This window comes from Sarcophilus harrisii, chromosome 6, assembly GCF_902635505.1.
Source record: "Sarcophilus harrisii chromosome 6, mSarHar1.11, whole genome shotgun sequence".
NCBI classification, from domain to species: domain Eukaryota; kingdom Metazoa; phylum Chordata; class Mammalia; order Dasyuromorphia; family Dasyuridae; genus Sarcophilus; species Sarcophilus harrisii.
In genome coordinates, this window is record NC_045431.1 from 177,856,554 (window position 1) to 177,873,835 (window position 17,282).

Genomic DNA, 17,282 nt, shown 5'->3' on the forward strand with positions numbered 1-17,282 from the left:
AGATTTACTGACACCAAATGGATCTATGATTGGTCCCAGGGCTGGACGAGACTATCATCTCAAAGAATCCAGCAGTGAATATCAGATAACAAGAACAATGATATAATAGGGGAGGTACCTGGGTGGGGAATGACCTAATGGGGGGGAAGCACCTAGGATGATTTAATGGGAGGTACTGGAGAAGCTCCTGATATTCTAATGATGTCCAAAATGGATAAAGACCTTTATCCCATTAAACATTAAGAGGGAATAAATATAGCCTAAAGTCTAAATATAAAACCTTTATCCTATCAAATATTAAGAGGGAATGGTTATAACCTGAGGTAGAGTAACTAAATCAAATATTAAGAGGGAAAGGTTATATAACCTGAGGCAATGGGGAAACTAGGTCAGGACATCAAAGGGGAACTATGGCACAACAATAACTTCGATCAAAGTTTTTCAGTCTTTCAAAGCTCTTGGTCTTTACAATGCTATTATATCTCTTCATGTTTGACACAGTTGCCTAGCTGCAACCATCAAGTTTAGAAAATAAGGCAGTTTATTGTAATGGGAAGACTGGCCAAAAAGGGCCTAATCCTTAGAGCCTTAGCCAATATGCATTTTCTGGTGGGTTTTACAGGTATGTGCTATTGTTCCCTGCCCACTTGTATTCCAACACATGGAGGTTTGGAGAGCCGACTTTCTGGCTTTGTGGCAATAAAGATCTGGGGTCTTCTGGCTGGCTTAGGAGCCAAAAGGACTGATGACTCAGGAGGTACCAAGTCACAACCGAGTTCCCATATAGCAAGGATTGTTAAGTCCCTCCCTTGGCCTTCTTGGTCATTTTCCCTCCTGACAAAAAACAAGGCAAGAAGGACTATGGAGATGGGGGAAGATCATCTGCTGCCCTATTTCCTTTCAGCCCCAACCCCTGTCTCTTCTATGTCTCATCTTTTCAAATATTAGGTAGAGGAATACACCAATAAGATAATTGTCCAGGTGACCCATGGGATTAGAATATTCGTTAAAGCCATCAAGGGTCCCTCTGGTAACTTGAGTCAGTAGCAGAATCACCAACATGATAGTCTAGGCCAACAATCAAAGAAGCATCTACAGAAAGTGATGGGAAGACAGTGTCTCAAGGATGGTAGCAACCTTGGTCATTGTCATTCCTTGTGAGGGAAAGAAGTACTAGTTATTGACTTTGTAAAGGCACTGATTCTCAGAGCTCAGGTATATCTGGGAGTAATCCATTGAGGACTTTGTGAAGGAAGAAAAGGACTTCTGGGAGCAGGAATCAGGAGATATCTCTTGGCTATATATACTCTCTCCATGTGTATCTCACTCCTATTTTACTTTAATTTTTAGTCTAGTCTCCCTAGGGACCTGATATATGATGGGGAATGATTGGGAGGAAGGTAGTGTTAGCAATGACCTATTTTTTGCTGTATCTTCTCAGTAAACCTTTATAGTTATCCTTAGACCCTGAGGGGAGAAATAACATTTTCCCCTTTGGGAACATAACCTGTTAGTCCAAGAGAAGCTGGCCTGCTTGAAGAGAGCAGAGCTGCTGGTTTTCATTAGAAAAGTTTTCCATTAGCTCTGTGTACTACATTACCACTGTTCTTCCATGTGTTCAAAGGGGTAATGAGTCCCTGTAATCCTTCACCTAATTACTCATTATGATGGAGAAAAGGATGACTCTTGAACAAAATTTTGTTCTTCTTGCTCTGGGGCTGGTGGTCTATCCCCCACACCATGCTACCCCTTCTCCATACTTACTAAACACTGAACACTTGATAATAAGAACTATGTTATTATCAATATCTCTAACCCACATAACAATTCTTTGCACACAGGAGATTAAGTTCACAGGCAAGAAACAAATGTTTGAAGAAAACTCACCTCAGAATTAGAAAGAAGGAACAGATAGAATAATACATTTATAATTTTTGAAATTATCTATGAAAAGCAAGGTTTTTCAAGCTGGAATGGTTAAATCTCTAAATCTATGTTCACAAGAGCTTAAAAGTTAAGTTTCAAATATAATTCTTTTGAATAACAATGATTAATTAAAATAAAGAGGCTTTCTATCTCAGACAGCCCTTGACAATGTCCTAATTTTTTCTTCATGTTTTCATACTATCTCAACAAGCTAACCCTATGATCTAACCTACATGTACATGAGGGGTGGTTCTGTATCAGCCATGTTTCTCTCCTTATCCTTAAGTGTCAAGTGTTTTCAAATGAGAACTAAGAAATAATAGGAACCCCTAAATATTTTACAGGGCTGGTGAGGGAGATGAAGTGGAATAGTGGAATGAAGAGTCTGTTAGGCTAACCAGAGTCAGCAAGCCAATATTATAGAGCTCAGAGGAAGCCTCTAGAACAGCACTGAAGGAAAGGTTAGAGAATTAAAAGGTTTTGCTTAGTGATTTGAAAAGGAAAGTGTGCAAGTTAGATTCAAGTTAGAAAGAAATGCTAGCTTATTTCCCCAAGGACAGAGTTTTATATTGTGACTTTTTGGAATTGGAAGTAATTCTAAATTATGTTTAACAAGAATTAAGTATGGATCCATCAGAAATCCTGGAAGGTACTGGCCATCCCTAGTGCCCCAAGAGCCGTTTTATGCTGCTCCATTGACACATATGTCCAAGAGACCAATTCATTTCAAGTCTCTCTCTCACACAAATAGCAGTTTTCAATAAATCTTGGCAGCTACCTAGGGAGAAATACAATTACCCCAAAATGAGCCTAATATCATTCCTAAAGTGAATCATATTTGACATGCACCATATCAAGTTCAAATTTCCATCTTTCAAAACAAATGAACAAAGGGTTACCTTTCTTACCTACTTTTCCCTTGTCAGAATTTGTGCTGCTATCTGCCCAAGAATGAGGGTCAGTAAGAAGGTGACTCTGGGACTCTCTTAATGGTTTTGAAGGAAACTGGTGTCCTTCGAGGCTGTATGTTAGTGAGAAGAAGGAGAAAAGGGCGATTAATGGCCTGTCTAGAGCCGTGGTTCTCAAACTTTTGTTTTCAGTATCTTTATCCTATTAAAAATTATTGAGGATCTCTCCAAAGAGTTTTTGTTTATCTGGATTATATTTATAGACATTTACCATATTGGAAATCAAAACTATTTTTGAATTTGTAGACCCTCTAAAACGGTTTCAGAGATCCTCAGGATTCTCTCCAGGGGTCCTCAAACTTTTTAAATAGGGGGCCAGTTCACTGTCCCTCAGACTGTTGGAGGGACGGACTATAGTAAAAACAAAACCTTTGTTTTGTGGGCCTTTAAATAAAGAAACTTCATAGCCCTGGGGGAGGGGGATAATCGTCCTCAGCTGCTGCATCTGCCCCGCGGGCAGTAGTTTGAGGACCCCTGTGTCTAGACCATACTTTGAGAATCACTGGAGGCTGGAGCTCAGCCAAATGATTTGGATGCTTCACAGGTGTGCTAAATTCGCAGCCTCAAATATGGGTAAGATGTGAGCAGATGTATTTTATCCCTAGCTCAAAAGAACAGAGGGTGAACTGACTCAGTGGGAAGTAAAAACAAGATCTCAGAGAAGGTCTTCCTCTACATCTTCCCTTGAAGGCTGCTCAGATCTGGGGAAACTGTTGAAAGCATGTTTACAGCTTCCCTGGGGCACACAGACCTTAATAAATACAACAACATATTGTCTTTGATGGACAAGAAAAATTGTTTGGCTTATAGTTGCATCTCACTTTCAACAGGTCCCCCAGTAGTTGTTCAAGTGGATCTCATTAAATAGAAAGATACAGACCTCATAGACTCTCAAAGAGAGGAACCTTGAGCTCCATAACATTAAGGTAAAAACATAGCATTTCAAAAATCAGATTTCCCTTTACCTTTTAATGAAAGGTCCTTGAAGCCAATATCAGACTGCATTTCTCTTACCTCCCTTAGCAGTCATGTTATATAAATTGAAAACTGAAGTTAAAAAACAAAACACAAAAAGCCTCTCCCCCCTCTCCCCCCCCCCCCCCCCAAAGTATGGCTGACTCCTTTTACCAGTGTCTCTTCAGAAGAAAAATGACACTTTGGTCCTAGCTTAACATCCTTTTTTTGGCAGAGGATCTCTGCTGAGGACCTTGGATTAGGCAATCTGACTCTGTTTCTGATGGACTCAGTCTTTAGATCCAACTCCCTGAGGCCTAAACATGTCAAAATGCTTTCCTAATCCCTTTTTTTTTTTTAATAGTATTTTATTTTCCCCATTATATGTAAAGATAGTTTTCAACACTCATTTTTGTAAGACTTTCTGTCCCAGATTTTTCTCTCTAATCCCTTACCTTCCCCTTCCCCAAGACAGCAAACAATCTCATATAGGTTAAATATGTGCAATCCTTTAAAACACATTTCCATATTTGTTGTGTTGTACAAGAAAAATCAAATCAAAAGAAGGGAAAAAACCACGAAAAGGAAAACAACAAATAAAAAGTGAAAATACTATGCTTCAATCCACATTCAGTCTCTATAGTTCTCTCTCTGGATATGATTGGCATTTCCATCCCAAGTCTACCCAATCCCTCTTAATGCTAGTGCCTTCCCAAGTAAGTAATAAATAAATTAATAAATCTCAATAGGAATAATAATGGTAATGGGATGTACTCCCAGGCATGATTCCTTATTGAGTAATAGAAGGTAAAGGCACCTGCTGATTACTGGATAGTAGACTACATGAGACTAGGACCCAGGAGTTCCCATTCAGCCCCTAGCCCCAGGTTTTTTGCTTTGTAGAGGGAAAGTATCTGCTTTCAATATTAAGATAGCAAGGAGGTAGCTCCCAACCTTTTCTACCCACAGTCAAGGCAGCAACTTCAAGGTGGCCTACCTGATTGCTGCAAGCACAGGGAGGGTGGAAACCCCCATTCTAGGAATTGGGCTCCACATGTTTCTTTGGCTCCAGCTGATAACAGAATGACATCTAGTTTGACTTGGTTGGTTTTGCCCAATACCCTCTCCCCTGACACTTTTGGTGCTCTGCCAAAATATTTGCTGTGGCCAATACAGTACTGGGACTTCAGGCCCCACAGAATCCAAGAGAGTTCTCAATGAAAGGAATATAATGCTCCCTTCCCCCCAATAGGTTGTTTGAGCAAAGTAATACTTAACAAATGCAGCATCCATACAGATTTATCTAATTTATTTACAGAGCTCATATGGGAAAATAAAACACACACACACACACACACACACACACACACAGAGAGAGAGAGAGAGAGAGAGAGAGAGGGAGGGAGACACAGAGAGAATGAAAATGAGAATGTTCTGATCTGGCAGGAAACTCCTTGAAAGAAGTGTCAGAATTTTTTTGGTCAGGATTTTTAAAATGTGACACTTTTTTTTTTTAAGTCCATACCTCTTCCATAAAATGAAGCCAGAATTATCAAGGAAATAAATTATAAAATAATATTATTGGATCCTGGATCCAGAACTGGAAAGAATGTCAGAAACTATCTTGTCCATCCATGTCATTTAATAACTAATAATAACAACAATGGCTAGCATTTAATATAGTACCTACTATGTATTAGGCACTATGTTAAGTACTTTTTATTTTAAACAAATATATCTCACTTATTTCTCAGAATCATACTCAAATATTATTCCAATTTTGTAGTTTAGGAAACTGATAAATAAAATATGGTGACTTACCTAGGGTCATATAGCTAATAAGTACCTGAGGATGGACTTGAGGCCCAGTGTAACATCTAGCTACCAGGGTTACCTAGCTACTAAGTGTTAGATTATACTTTAAATTCAAGTCTTCCTAACCCCAAAGCTCATACTTTATCTTCTTTATGGTATTGAATAGTTTCTTTCCTATTATTATTAACAGAGGGATTTGCCCGGAGTCATTTAGGTATTAAGTAATGTTGTTGTTCCACTGGACATGACCCCATTTGGGGTTTTCTTGGCAAAGATACTGGAATGGCTTAACCATTTCCATCTCCAGCTCATTTGACAGATGAGGAAACTGAGGCAAACAAGGTGAAGTCCCTCTTCCATTTTTATTCTTGACTGTTACAGAGGAGGAAATGAATAGATTTGTCCAAACTCTAGAGCTCACAGCTCTAGAGCTAGGAGAGACCCCCAAACCGTTATTCCATTCCTCTCACTTTACAGAAGAGCAAACATTTTTTGAAGTTAAGTAAATTGCCTTAAGTCATACAGACTGTTAATGACAAGGTAGGATTAGAACCAGAGCTTCTGACTTCAGAATCAATGCTTTTTTCTTCCACTGGAACACCATACTCAGCATGAAAACAGTTTAGAAATGCATCTATATGGGTGAAACGCACTCCACCTGTATGGAAACTTAGTTATGGAGCCAGAGATAATGTAGCCTTCTACCAGGTGGCTTGGCCCTTTTAGCATAGCTTCTAGCTCTGTGACCAACCCAAGTTCAATGTTCTCTTTCTTAAACAGGTTTGGCTTTAATGGCCCCTCTCAGTGATTGTTCTTTGTAGTTGGGACAACCATATTTTAAAATCCTGGAATTAAATAGACAAAACATCCATCCCAATGTTGATCAAGGGAGGTTCTCTTTGGGCAGGGCCTCCCTAGCACTGCTCTGCAGGAATGGTTCATGCCCCTTTTGAATCATCATTGCCAGGAGCACTCAAATATTTTCCATCTCTTGCCCAAAGGAGACTCCTCCCCTGCTCATAGTCATGGAGAGAGGTGGAGTCCTCAATCACAATGTTAAGCTACCATAGAAGAAATCAGTCCTTCATCAATATATCTTGATGATTATCAACAGAAAAAAATTGGAGAAGTCATAACCATAAAAATTAATGATAAGGGAGACACTCCAAGCCATATGGTAGAGGGGATAGAGTATGGGGCATGGAAAATCCCAATCTCTTATATTTACTGACAGCGGGTTGGTGCCACAGTGGATAGAACACAGGGCCCTTGAGTCAGGTAGACTCATCTTCCTGAGTTCTAATCCAGTATCAGACACTCACTAATGGAGTGGGCAAGGGACTTCACCCTAATTGCTTCAGTTTTCTCATCTATCAAATGAGTTGGAGAAGGAAATGGCAAACCAGTGTCTTTGCCAAGGAAACCCCAAATGTGATTATGCCCAATGGAACAAGTACAACAATACTTCCTAGCTAGGGGAAAGGCCCTCTATCTAAGCCTCAGTTTACTCATCTATCAAGTGTACTTGGTTGGACTTAATGGCCATGGGTCCTTTTGAGCTCTAGGATCCTTTGGTGACCTTGAATAAATGGTTTTCCCTCACAGTACTTTAGATTTCCTCATCTGTAAAAAGAAGGGGGTGGAGCCTGATGGCCCATTTTAGTTGTAGTACAAGAATCTTATGCCTTAAAACTATGAATATGACCCAAATGACCATCCTTTGGACCATACAAAGGGCTTTGTGTCTTCCAAACTAAAGGAAATGCTCAGTATCATGAACACCGCTGTTAAAAAAAAAAAAAAAAAAAGATGCCATTTTCAAACCCCCATGACCTCTCTGAGACCACTCAAGAGTGGCCTTCTGATGCCAATATGATGGGGCATTTAGTTACTTTTTGACAGCTGGAGTCAGTCCGGCTGGAGTGGATTGCTGCTCCAGATCTTGGTTCACGAGGCAAGTGGGGAAGGAGCACCCATCTCCAAGGCTACAAGCAAGCAGAGAACTGGCATGAGTGCACTAATGAAAGGAAGCAGAACCCTCCATGCCCAAGATACTTTGTGGTAACCATCCATGTCACCCATGGAGCTGGAGGCAAAATACATGCCAATGTGATATCTGGTACCTGATAACCTAGCCCAGCTGTCTCTTGATGGGAAAAGGACTTCCCTGGGGTCACAAGTATAATAATTCTCATTTTATATATGAAGAAACTGAGACTCAGACAAAATAAGGTCTTAGAGAAGATCAGTGCTCTAGAGCTGGAAAGTATCTCAATCCTTTCCCCTAATATTATTTTACAGCCAGAGAGTAACACCAGGGAGATAAAGTTTCTTATTCACAGTCACCTAGATATTAATCACCAGAGGCAAGATTTGAATACAGCAAATATTCTCTGACTGCAGTCAGCTCTTCCCACACTGTCTCCCATTGCATATGGGAAACAATCCCATGCCAAGCCATCCCCACCTTGCAAATATCAATTCAGAAGAGCTCCACACCTGGAGAACACAGGCAATGGCCAATACTTTTTTTCATCCCCAAACACCTGGCGCAGGTTTTTGCTGAACCCCAGGCTGAAGCCATTCTTGTCTGTTCCGTGGCGAAAAATAGGACTTCTGAAAGCCTCTAGGCAAGAAGAGAAAGCCAGAACATCAACAGGGAAAGCACCTGGGCCTTGTGCCTATTCAGGGAAATATCTTTGAATACCTTAACTGAGCCACAAGGTTAGCTCTGTACCTAAGGTTAGGTGTTAGGTGCTGAGTGTACTGGCTGCACTGATGGGGACAAGAATTCGAAAGGAAAGGTTGATTAATATAAAAAGACAAAATCTCCCATAATGTAATTTTCAATTGAGGAGAGAGCAGCCCTCCATCCAATTTGCTCTTTGGGCCTCCTTATGAGAGATGTTGGCCCAAGTTCTCTTTTCAGCAGATCAAGCTCAAGATAGGAGGTTCAGAGTCAGGTCACCAAGTGACTGATTTCTATAATTTGGTCACAGGACTCATGAAACTATCTAATGAGGTAGAAAAGGGCTTACAGTCTGCATTGGTGAAGGCGCTGGGTGAGATCACTTCAGTGAACCTTGGGGAGACAGAAGGACAGGACAGAAGTTCACTCATAAGACAAAGAGTGACATGATCTACAAGAAATGGTTTTACTTACCTAATGTAGACTTGTTCTTGCTAACCAGCCAACAGTGGTATCCAAAAAGAGAAGACAAGCTGACAGAGAACATGGCGGCCGCAAAGAATAAGAACATAATGTGAAACTTGGCTTGGGTATCAGGAAGGCCATTCTAAAGAGAAAGAAAGAAAAAGAAAGAAAGAAAGAATAATGCATGAATGAATTAACAATAAAGAATAAGAAATAAAGAAAGAAGCAAGGAAGAAAAAAATAAAAAAGGAAAAACAGAATAAAGAAGGAAAAAAGGGAAAGACAAAAGAAAGAAAGAAGTAGGGAAAAAAAGAACAGAAGGAAGAAAAAAAAGAAAAGACATTGTAGAAAGGACATGGCCACACTGAAAAACTTGACCCAACATGTATCTAGTTGATACTTGACTTTTCAAACTTGGAAATAATTTATATTTCCCACATTAACTTGGCACATTAATTGGAATTGATGTCTATACCTAAGAAAAGGCTATGATAATGATTCAAGGAAAATAGTCTAATTTGTAAACCCAAGAAAATTGTCTTGGGCAGAATACTCAAAATTCCAGAAAGAAGGGAATGGGAGATGTATCTATGTACATGGCAGGAAACCAATAAAGCAGGTTGATCCAATTCTGGGCCAGTTGTTGTGGAGTCAGAAATGTTACAGTAATCTTATTGTCTTGGCTGAATCTTGCCAGTCTGTGATTTCTCCCTGTACTTTCCCACCCCAGTTACAGGAAAGACTTACTGTCCAGAACTTGATAAAATACTGTAAATCAGTTGCAGCGATAAACAGGCAGTAGAGAAGGGAATAAGCCAAGAAAAGGAGGAAAAATTTGTAATTTGAGAATCCGACACAATTGTTCACCCTGGCAACAAAACAGCAAAAGAACATCGTGAAAATCTCATCTTCAAGCCTCAGATATTTTGTTTTCTCACCATAAGCATCACACTGTGGTTTGCATAGCCCATGGCATCTTTCTCAGATTTCTCTGTACTAAGTCAGCAAGAGACATTTGCTAAGAAGACACCTAAGTTCAAGTCAACATACTTTAAGTATAGGGCTAGGGACTGGATAGACAGGTGATTTCCTTGATGTAGGGAACTCCCAGATGAGGACTCTCCCTCTACCAATGTGTATCAGCCCCTGCTCTATAATGTAGACTCAGAAGATTGTCTAGAGAGGACACTAAGAGATGAAGGGACTGGTCCAGAGTCATCAGGGAGGATGTGAATCAGGTCTTGTTGGCTTTGAGGATGACTCTTTGGCAACATGTCATCCTATCACCTAAAACCTTATGCTTGCCTTGTGACCCATGGGAAGTTGGAAGAGCTCTTGGCAACTAAAAAGGTGTGTTTCTCTCTTGATCTCTCCATTAGTAAGCCTCCCTATCACCTCACACACACATGAAGCTCTGTAAACATTTGTTCAGTCATTTTTCTTTTTTTATATTTTATTTTCTTTTTTTTTATTATACCTTTTTGTTTACAAGATATATGCATGGGTAATTTTTCAGCATTGACAGTTGCAAATCCTTTTGTTCCAACTTTTTCCCTCCTTTCCCCCACCCCTTCCCCCAGATGGCAGGTTGACCAATACATGTTAAATATGTTAAAGTATATGTTAAATGCATTATATGTGTACATGTCCAAACAGTTATTTTGCTGTACAAAAAGAGTCAGACTTTGAAATAGTGTACAATTAGTCTGAAGGAGATCAAAGATGCAGGCAGACAAAAACAGAGGGATTGGGAATTCTATGTAGTGGTTCATAGTCATCTCCCAGAGTTCTTTCCCTGGGTGTAGCTGCTTCTATTCATTAATGTGTTCAGTCATTTTTCAGTTGTGTCCAGTCTCTGATCCCATCTGGGCTCTCCATTAGGGAGACAGTTTGACATTTTCTTCTCATTTTATAGATAAGAAAACTGAGACAAACAGGATGCAGCAATTTGTTCATTAAGTGTCTGAGGCCAGATTTGAATTCAGGAAGAGGAGACTTCTTGACCACTTCATCATTCAAACATGAATGAGGTTAATACTCCACATTAAATAGCACAATATTGCCTGTCTTTTGGGAAGCCTCTAGCGAAGGGACTGGCAGCTAGAAGCAAAGGTGGACAGCTCCTAAATGTCATCAATAATGATTTTTTTCATCTTCCAGCCAAGATTCTCAAGGGCCTAGGTTTTGGTGCCTCATGGAAGCCCCCAAACTTGGGAAGACTATCTATTCATCCCCCAAAAGAGATTTTAGAAACATTTTGGAAGGGATTGAAGGGAGCCCTGGACTCTAGTTCAGCCTTTTACTCAACCAGCTGGTGATTCTGTCCCTGAAGATCATGGAGTCTCTTATTCCTATAAACCGGGAGAAGTAGTGGGACCAATGATCTTTCAGTTGCTTCAAGATCCAGAGTTCTAAGATCTTTACCCCCATTCTTGAAACCTGCTCAAACTCAAGGTGTGATGGATGCTGAATGCAGCCCCCAAGCCACTTAGGCTCACCTCATCTTATGGAAAGCTTTTCTATTTCATTTTAATTCTCTTGGGATCCAGACCTCCTCATACCCCCGAGATCCGTTCTGGCTCTAGAGCTGCGATCTTAGATTTGACTCTGGACAAATCACTTTTCATCTCCTTGAGTCTCAGTTTTCTCTCCTGTAAAAGGAGGAGATTGGACTCGAGGAGCCTCCTGGTTCTATGGTGTGCTCCCAGGATGTTGAAGCAGGACATTACTGTTTTGCTAATCAAGTTCTTCTTTGGGACATGCAGAAATGATTTCTACTCCCTTCCCTTTCATAAAACAAGGAGTGTGAGAGAACTCCCCCAGGCTTTGTTTTAGGAACATAGCTCTACCCTGCAGGGAAGGGGGTACTCCCCAATCCTCCAACTCCCACACAGAAGGCTGCTTGCCAAACTAAGCACAAAAAGACAGGGCAGCAAAAAGGGAGGGGCAGAACTAGCAGACCTTCTCTGATGTACTAACACTGGGCCCTTGGCCAGGTCCCTTCCCTTTTCTCAGTCTCAGTTTTCTCATCTGTGAAATGGAGCTGGTCTAGAAACTTTAGCAGGTTCCTCCTAGTCATAAATCCTGTGATCTTGTCAATCTCAGGCTCTGTAATTTGTAATTTGTGTATGTGTGTGAATATTCTACCGTAGCACTTTGTGGAGTGGGGAGTGAAGGAAAGCAGGTCCCACCAAATTGGAAAAAAGCCCATGAGGATCATCCCACAAGGCTGCCATTTAAGTCTGAGGACCAGACCAGAGCTCATGGAGTGATGAGGTTTTAGATTGATTTATAAGGTTCAGAGGCTGCGATCTGCTTCTGTGGAGGAACAGCTCACACAAAAGAAGATCCTAGCTTGTTTTTTCTTAATCCTTGACATCATTGGCAGAAACAGCCTTTTCAAAATCCTTACAACTAAGGGAGACAACAGGAAATCCGTTGTCTTATCATGTCCTGGGCTTGTGAGGGGAGCCCGGACGGGCCATACTTGGGGTGCCCCAGGACAGAAGAAGGGTCTGGGGACTGACTGGGCCTTTGGAGGGCCTAAGGAGGCAGTAACTCTGCCCTCATCTCCTATCCAATCTTCCAATCAAAGGTGGAAACCACAAATCAAATATCAGGTGAGATTCCCTTCACTCTGTGCCCATTTGCCCCCTTGCTTTGCTCTTGAGCCAGAAGGCCGGTGAATGCCCTGACTGCAAAGCCTTCCTGGTTCCTCTCCCATCTCCCCTCCCGGCCCCCCACCACATGCCCTCTCATCGGCCTTGCCAATGCTGCCACTGTGGAGCTGGAGCCCAAAGGGAAGGTGATGGGTGGCCGGGCTTCTTTTCCCCAATCTGAGATCAGTCCTGAATCTGCCCTGGGAGGAGCCCAGGGAGCCCGCTCTGCTGGGGGCTCCTGACTGCCAAGGTTGGGAGGTTTGGGAGTGTTCCATGAGAACAAACCCCCTTCATGCTCGGAGAGATCTGGAGGATAAGAACCCATTATTCTTGTTCTCACGTGACATTTGGTGAACCCAGAATGTAGCAAGTACCTTTGAAAAAAGCTATGAGTTTGCTTTGAGCACAGATTTATGTTTCTTTTGAAAACTTACTGTTACATTCTGTTTCATTCCTAACAAAATAAACCTCCCTAGAGTCCTACTTCAAGGCCTCCTCTTGGCTCAGAAGTGACCTTGACACTACAAGGCTTTGTCAGCACAAAGAATGAATTCTGGAAGGACCCGCCACACTGGGAGAGCCTCAAGGACTCTCCCAGCCTTGGACTAGGTTTGCTTTCTGATGATCTCGATAAAAAAAAAAAAAAAAAAAAAAAAGCACCTCAGTGGGGCCCTTTGGCAATGAATCAGTGTGGCAGCAACCCATGAAACAAAGAAAAGTACAAAATGGCTCCAGTTCTGTGTAACCCCTTCTTCCTCTCCACTCACCAGTGACTGGGCAGTGGGGGAGCCCAACCTGTCATACTTGGGAAGCCAAAAGTCAGAAGACAAAAAGGAGGTGCAAATGGAACAGATGGATAGATGGGTGATAAATTTACCAGTGAGGAGCTAATAAAGGAGATAGTTGATTTTATCATTAATCAAGCAACCAACATTTATTAAGCTGTACTAAATGCCAGGATACAAAAAGAGGCAAAAGAGAGTCTTTCCCTGAAGGAAATCACTGGCTAATAGGGAATATAACAAGTAAACAAATATATACAAAAAGGATAAATAGAAAATAAGAGAGGGAATGAGGAAGTTGGAAAAGGCTTCCTGCAGAAGATGGGACTTGAGCTGGGACTTAAAGGAAGACAGGGAAGTCAGTAGTCCGAGCAGAGAGGGCATATCCCAGGCAGGGGGGCAGCCAGAGAGAAGGCCTGGAACTGAGAGGTGTAGTCTAAAGGGCACAAAAAGTACAATTATGTGGGATATTGGGTCATATTGTGATGCTTATGCTAATCATTTTAAAAAAGACAGCCATGAAAATAATGTAGCTTATATATTGCACATACAAACACACATACATACACGTGCACAGACAAGGAAAGACACACACATAGAGACAAAGAGAAACAGAGAGGAAGAGAGATAGAGAGACACACAGAGATAGGCAAAGAGAGACAAAAATAGGATAAGAGAGAGACAGAAAGAAGAAAGACAGTGAGAAAGGATAAGCAAAAGAAAGCAATGGAGACAGAAAAAGAGAGACAGACAGAGATAGACAAACAGAAAGACAGACAGAGAGACAGAAAGATGAAACAGAGATGCAGAGAGACAGAGACAGAGAGAGAAAGAGAGGGAGAGAGAGAGAGACAGAGACAGAGAAAGAGAGAGAGAAAGAGAGACAGAGAGAGACAGACAGACAGACAGAGACAGAGAGAGAGATTGAGAGGGAGAGGGAGGGAGGGAGAGAGAGAGGTGGGAAGGCAGGAAGGTACGGAGGGAAGAAGGGAGGGAGAGAGAGGGAAAAAAGAGAGACTTTTTTTTGAAAGACAGAAAAACATAGAAAGGCAGAAACAGAAAAGCCAAGAGACAGAAAGACAGAGATAGAAAGACAGAGACAGAGAGACAGGGAGACAGAGAAGTAGACAGAGACAGAGACAGAGATGGGGATGGAATTTCCATTCATGTTTTGATAAGACCCTGCCAGTGAAATCTCCATTTACTTGGACTGTCTCTGGAGACAAAGGACTTGCATTTAGGATCTGCTCGGTACCATCCATGTAACCACAAAAAGTTATGCAACCTCCCTGATCCTCCTGACCCAGTGGTCTCTCGTCTAGAGTTCTACAATCTAGGAATATTCAGTAATTTCAGTGTAAAAGTGTTAACAAGAAAAAATAGTGAAAAATATGCTGGAAAACGTGGTCCCTGATATCCCAGCCTTCGATGTGCCCTATGTGGTAGGTAGCAAAGAGAACAAAAATGGCAGGAGCATGCACAAAGGAGCTCCCTGCTAAAAGACACGTCTTAGAGTTTGACTCTTGAGACATCTGAAAGATGAGAGCAAATGCTCGAGGACCAAAAACAATAAGCCTCAGATTTTACTGTGTAGCAGGGAGAGGATTAGCATTGGAGTCAGGAGGACCTGACATCATGGGATGCTGGAAAAAGCACTAACACTGAGGTGGGAGGACCTGCCTTCAGATCTCTCTCTGCTGGGACTCCATGGGCCTCTATTTCCCCAAATGTAAAATGAGGAAGCTGGACTAGATATAGGGGGCCACTCAGGCCCTTCCACCTCCAGATATATATATGAGTTTCTTATAATACTTGTTATTGACAGATTGATAAGAGTTGGGAAAATGCTTCAGTGTGATTTTTTTTTATTTTTTTGCAGAGGCAATTGGAGTTAAGTGACTTGCCCAGGGTCACACAGCTAGGAAGTGTTGTGTCTTAAGACTAGATTTGAACTCAAGTCCTCCTGACTCCAGGACTGGTGCTCTAACCACTGAGCTACTTAGCTGCCCCTTCAATGTGATTTTTTGCAAATGGCTCTGGGCTAGCCACCTGCATTCAGTCTGAGGACATTGCTAAGTTTCTTAAACAAAACCTAGAATCCCCTTCAAGTTGGCCCGCTGATTGATCCACAATAGGAAGAATATCTGTTGTCTCTATTTTGAGATAGAATGAGTGAGCATTTCATAGATGGGACTTTTAGAGCCTTTGAGGAGCAAGACTGCAAAGAGCCCATTAGGTGGGCCAAAAACAGGGCAGGAAGAGGGGGGTGGAATAGTTCGCCTTGAGAAATGACTCAGGGCTTGGAATAACCCCAAGCATCGCTCTGAATCACCACCAGAAATGAAGAATTTAAGTCAAAGATCTCTGGAGGGGCAAAGAAAAGGCATGTGGTAGATGGAGCAGGGGTTTCAACAAAGCAGAAAAGGGCAAGGAATGGCCAGAACACAGCCCAGGTGCTCTGCTGGCCCCCACATGATGGTGAGAGGGCAGGGAGGGCCACCACAGTGTGGTGGGGGGGCTCCTGTGGGGCTTCAGAGGAGATATAGGCAGGGCTGCATGTGGTGAGAGTACATGTGCCATTGAGACAAGTGACCATGACAAAGAGGTCATAGACTCATGGTAGGAACCATATGCCTCATATATATGTATATAACAGATGTTTCCCACAGAAAGACCCTGACCAGCAGTGGTATTATCAATTGTCAAGGCAGGGCTGTATCCTCATGATGGTACTATTAAGAAGGTTCATAGTTAACCTGAGTGTTCTGGGTTTTTTTTCTCTCTCTCTCCCCTTCTTTCTTTCTCTCCTCCTCTCTCTCTTCCCTCTCACCCCCCCTCTCCCCTCTCCCCCTCTCTCCCCCCTCTCTCTCTCTCTCTCTCTCTCTCTCTCTCTCTCTCTCTCTCTACTATGCTCTGTTTCTTTCACTATGAATCAGTGGAGTCTTCCTATGATTCTCTGAATTCTGCAGATTTGTCATTTGCTGTAAGGGTCATGAGCCACTCAAACTAAGTCGCCCAGAGTCACCTCTTTGTGCTTCTCTGTTCATGTGTGCGCACCTGCACTTTGCTGCTTCTCACAGCCAGCCACCAACATCCTGACTTGGGCTGAGGTAGGAAATGCTGTTAGGCAGAGAAAATGGGGAGACAGGAGCTGTGTCCCCCCTTGCTGCTGCTGCCCCTCTGATACCAGCCCCATATCAGGGGAACGAGATCTCTCTTTCTTAAAATATGAGAACAAAACCCACTTCTGAGAACACTGTGCTGTGACTGAGCCCGGGTGGTGGCTCAAGACTAAACAAGACAATTCTATACACAGAACATCTACTGATATTTACTTAAGAGATTTAAATTTATACATGGAAAGAAAAAATAGTCACAGACATGAGTTGTACTCACCAAGGACAGTGGTGGTCCATTTTCAAAATACATCTGATGAAGCAAAAAAAACCCCAAATCCCCCCCAACAGATGCATGGTGAAATCACAAGATCATTAAAAGGCAGTCCATGCACACGTACACACATGCATGCACACGCACACTTAAACACGGAGCACTAGTACCTTGCGTTGCCTAAGCATTGGATTTCGATGGTCTGAAAAGCTGCTTAACGATAAAAGTCCTATCAAGCAAACACATTACTAATAGAAGCATGGCCTTAAATATGGAATTGGTACATAAACCAATGATCCATTTCCTGAGAAGACTGACATTTAAAAAAACAAAAAACAAACAAACAAAAGGAACGCCAATACACGCATATATGTGACCCCACCACATCCAACAGAAATCACGTGACATCCACAAAGTGGCTTTCAGTCTGGGTCCAGTTTTTCTCATGACTGCCAATGTTAAACAAAGCCAAGGCCGGGGCATCATGGCCAAAGTCTTAGTGTAGTTTTAACCCTGAAAAACTATTCAACTTAAAACTTCAATAAGATGTTGGGGACATTTTTATCTTCCATCACGCTAATGACAAAATGTTTATTAGCTCTTGCAATTTGTCATTCTTGGCCAGGGATGGGCC

General features: G+C 41.9%; 1 protein-coding gene across 9 annotated transcripts in view; it reads right to left on the reverse strand.

The window, feature by feature from the left end:
- The window catches only part of ZDHHC2 (zinc finger DHHC-type palmitoyltransferase 2), a 53,481-nt gene that overhangs the window by 6,034 nt on the left and 30,165 nt on the right, over nt 1-17,282 (reverse strand). For 5 of the 9 annotated variants that reach the window (XM_031943882.1, XM_031943873.1, XM_031943881.1 and 2 more), the window contains 7 exons: nt 16,655-16,687; nt 9,565-9,685; nt 8,827-8,959; nt 8,163-8,289; nt 7,556-7,648; nt 4,846-4,920; nt 2,826-2,947 (listed from right to left, as the gene is read on the reverse strand). In XM_031943882.1, the coding sequence (XP_031799742.1) occupies nt 2,826-2,947; nt 4,846-4,920; nt 7,556-7,648; nt 8,163-8,289; nt 8,827-8,959; nt 9,565-9,685; nt 16,655-16,687 (704 nt within the window). The remainder of the gene's footprint in view (nt 1-2,825; nt 2,948-4,845; nt 4,921-7,555; nt 7,649-8,162; nt 8,290-8,826; nt 8,960-9,564; nt 9,686-16,654; nt 16,688-17,282) is intronic. The other 4 variants (XM_031943875.1, XM_031943876.1, XM_031943877.1 and 1 more) reach the window with 4 other exon arrangements.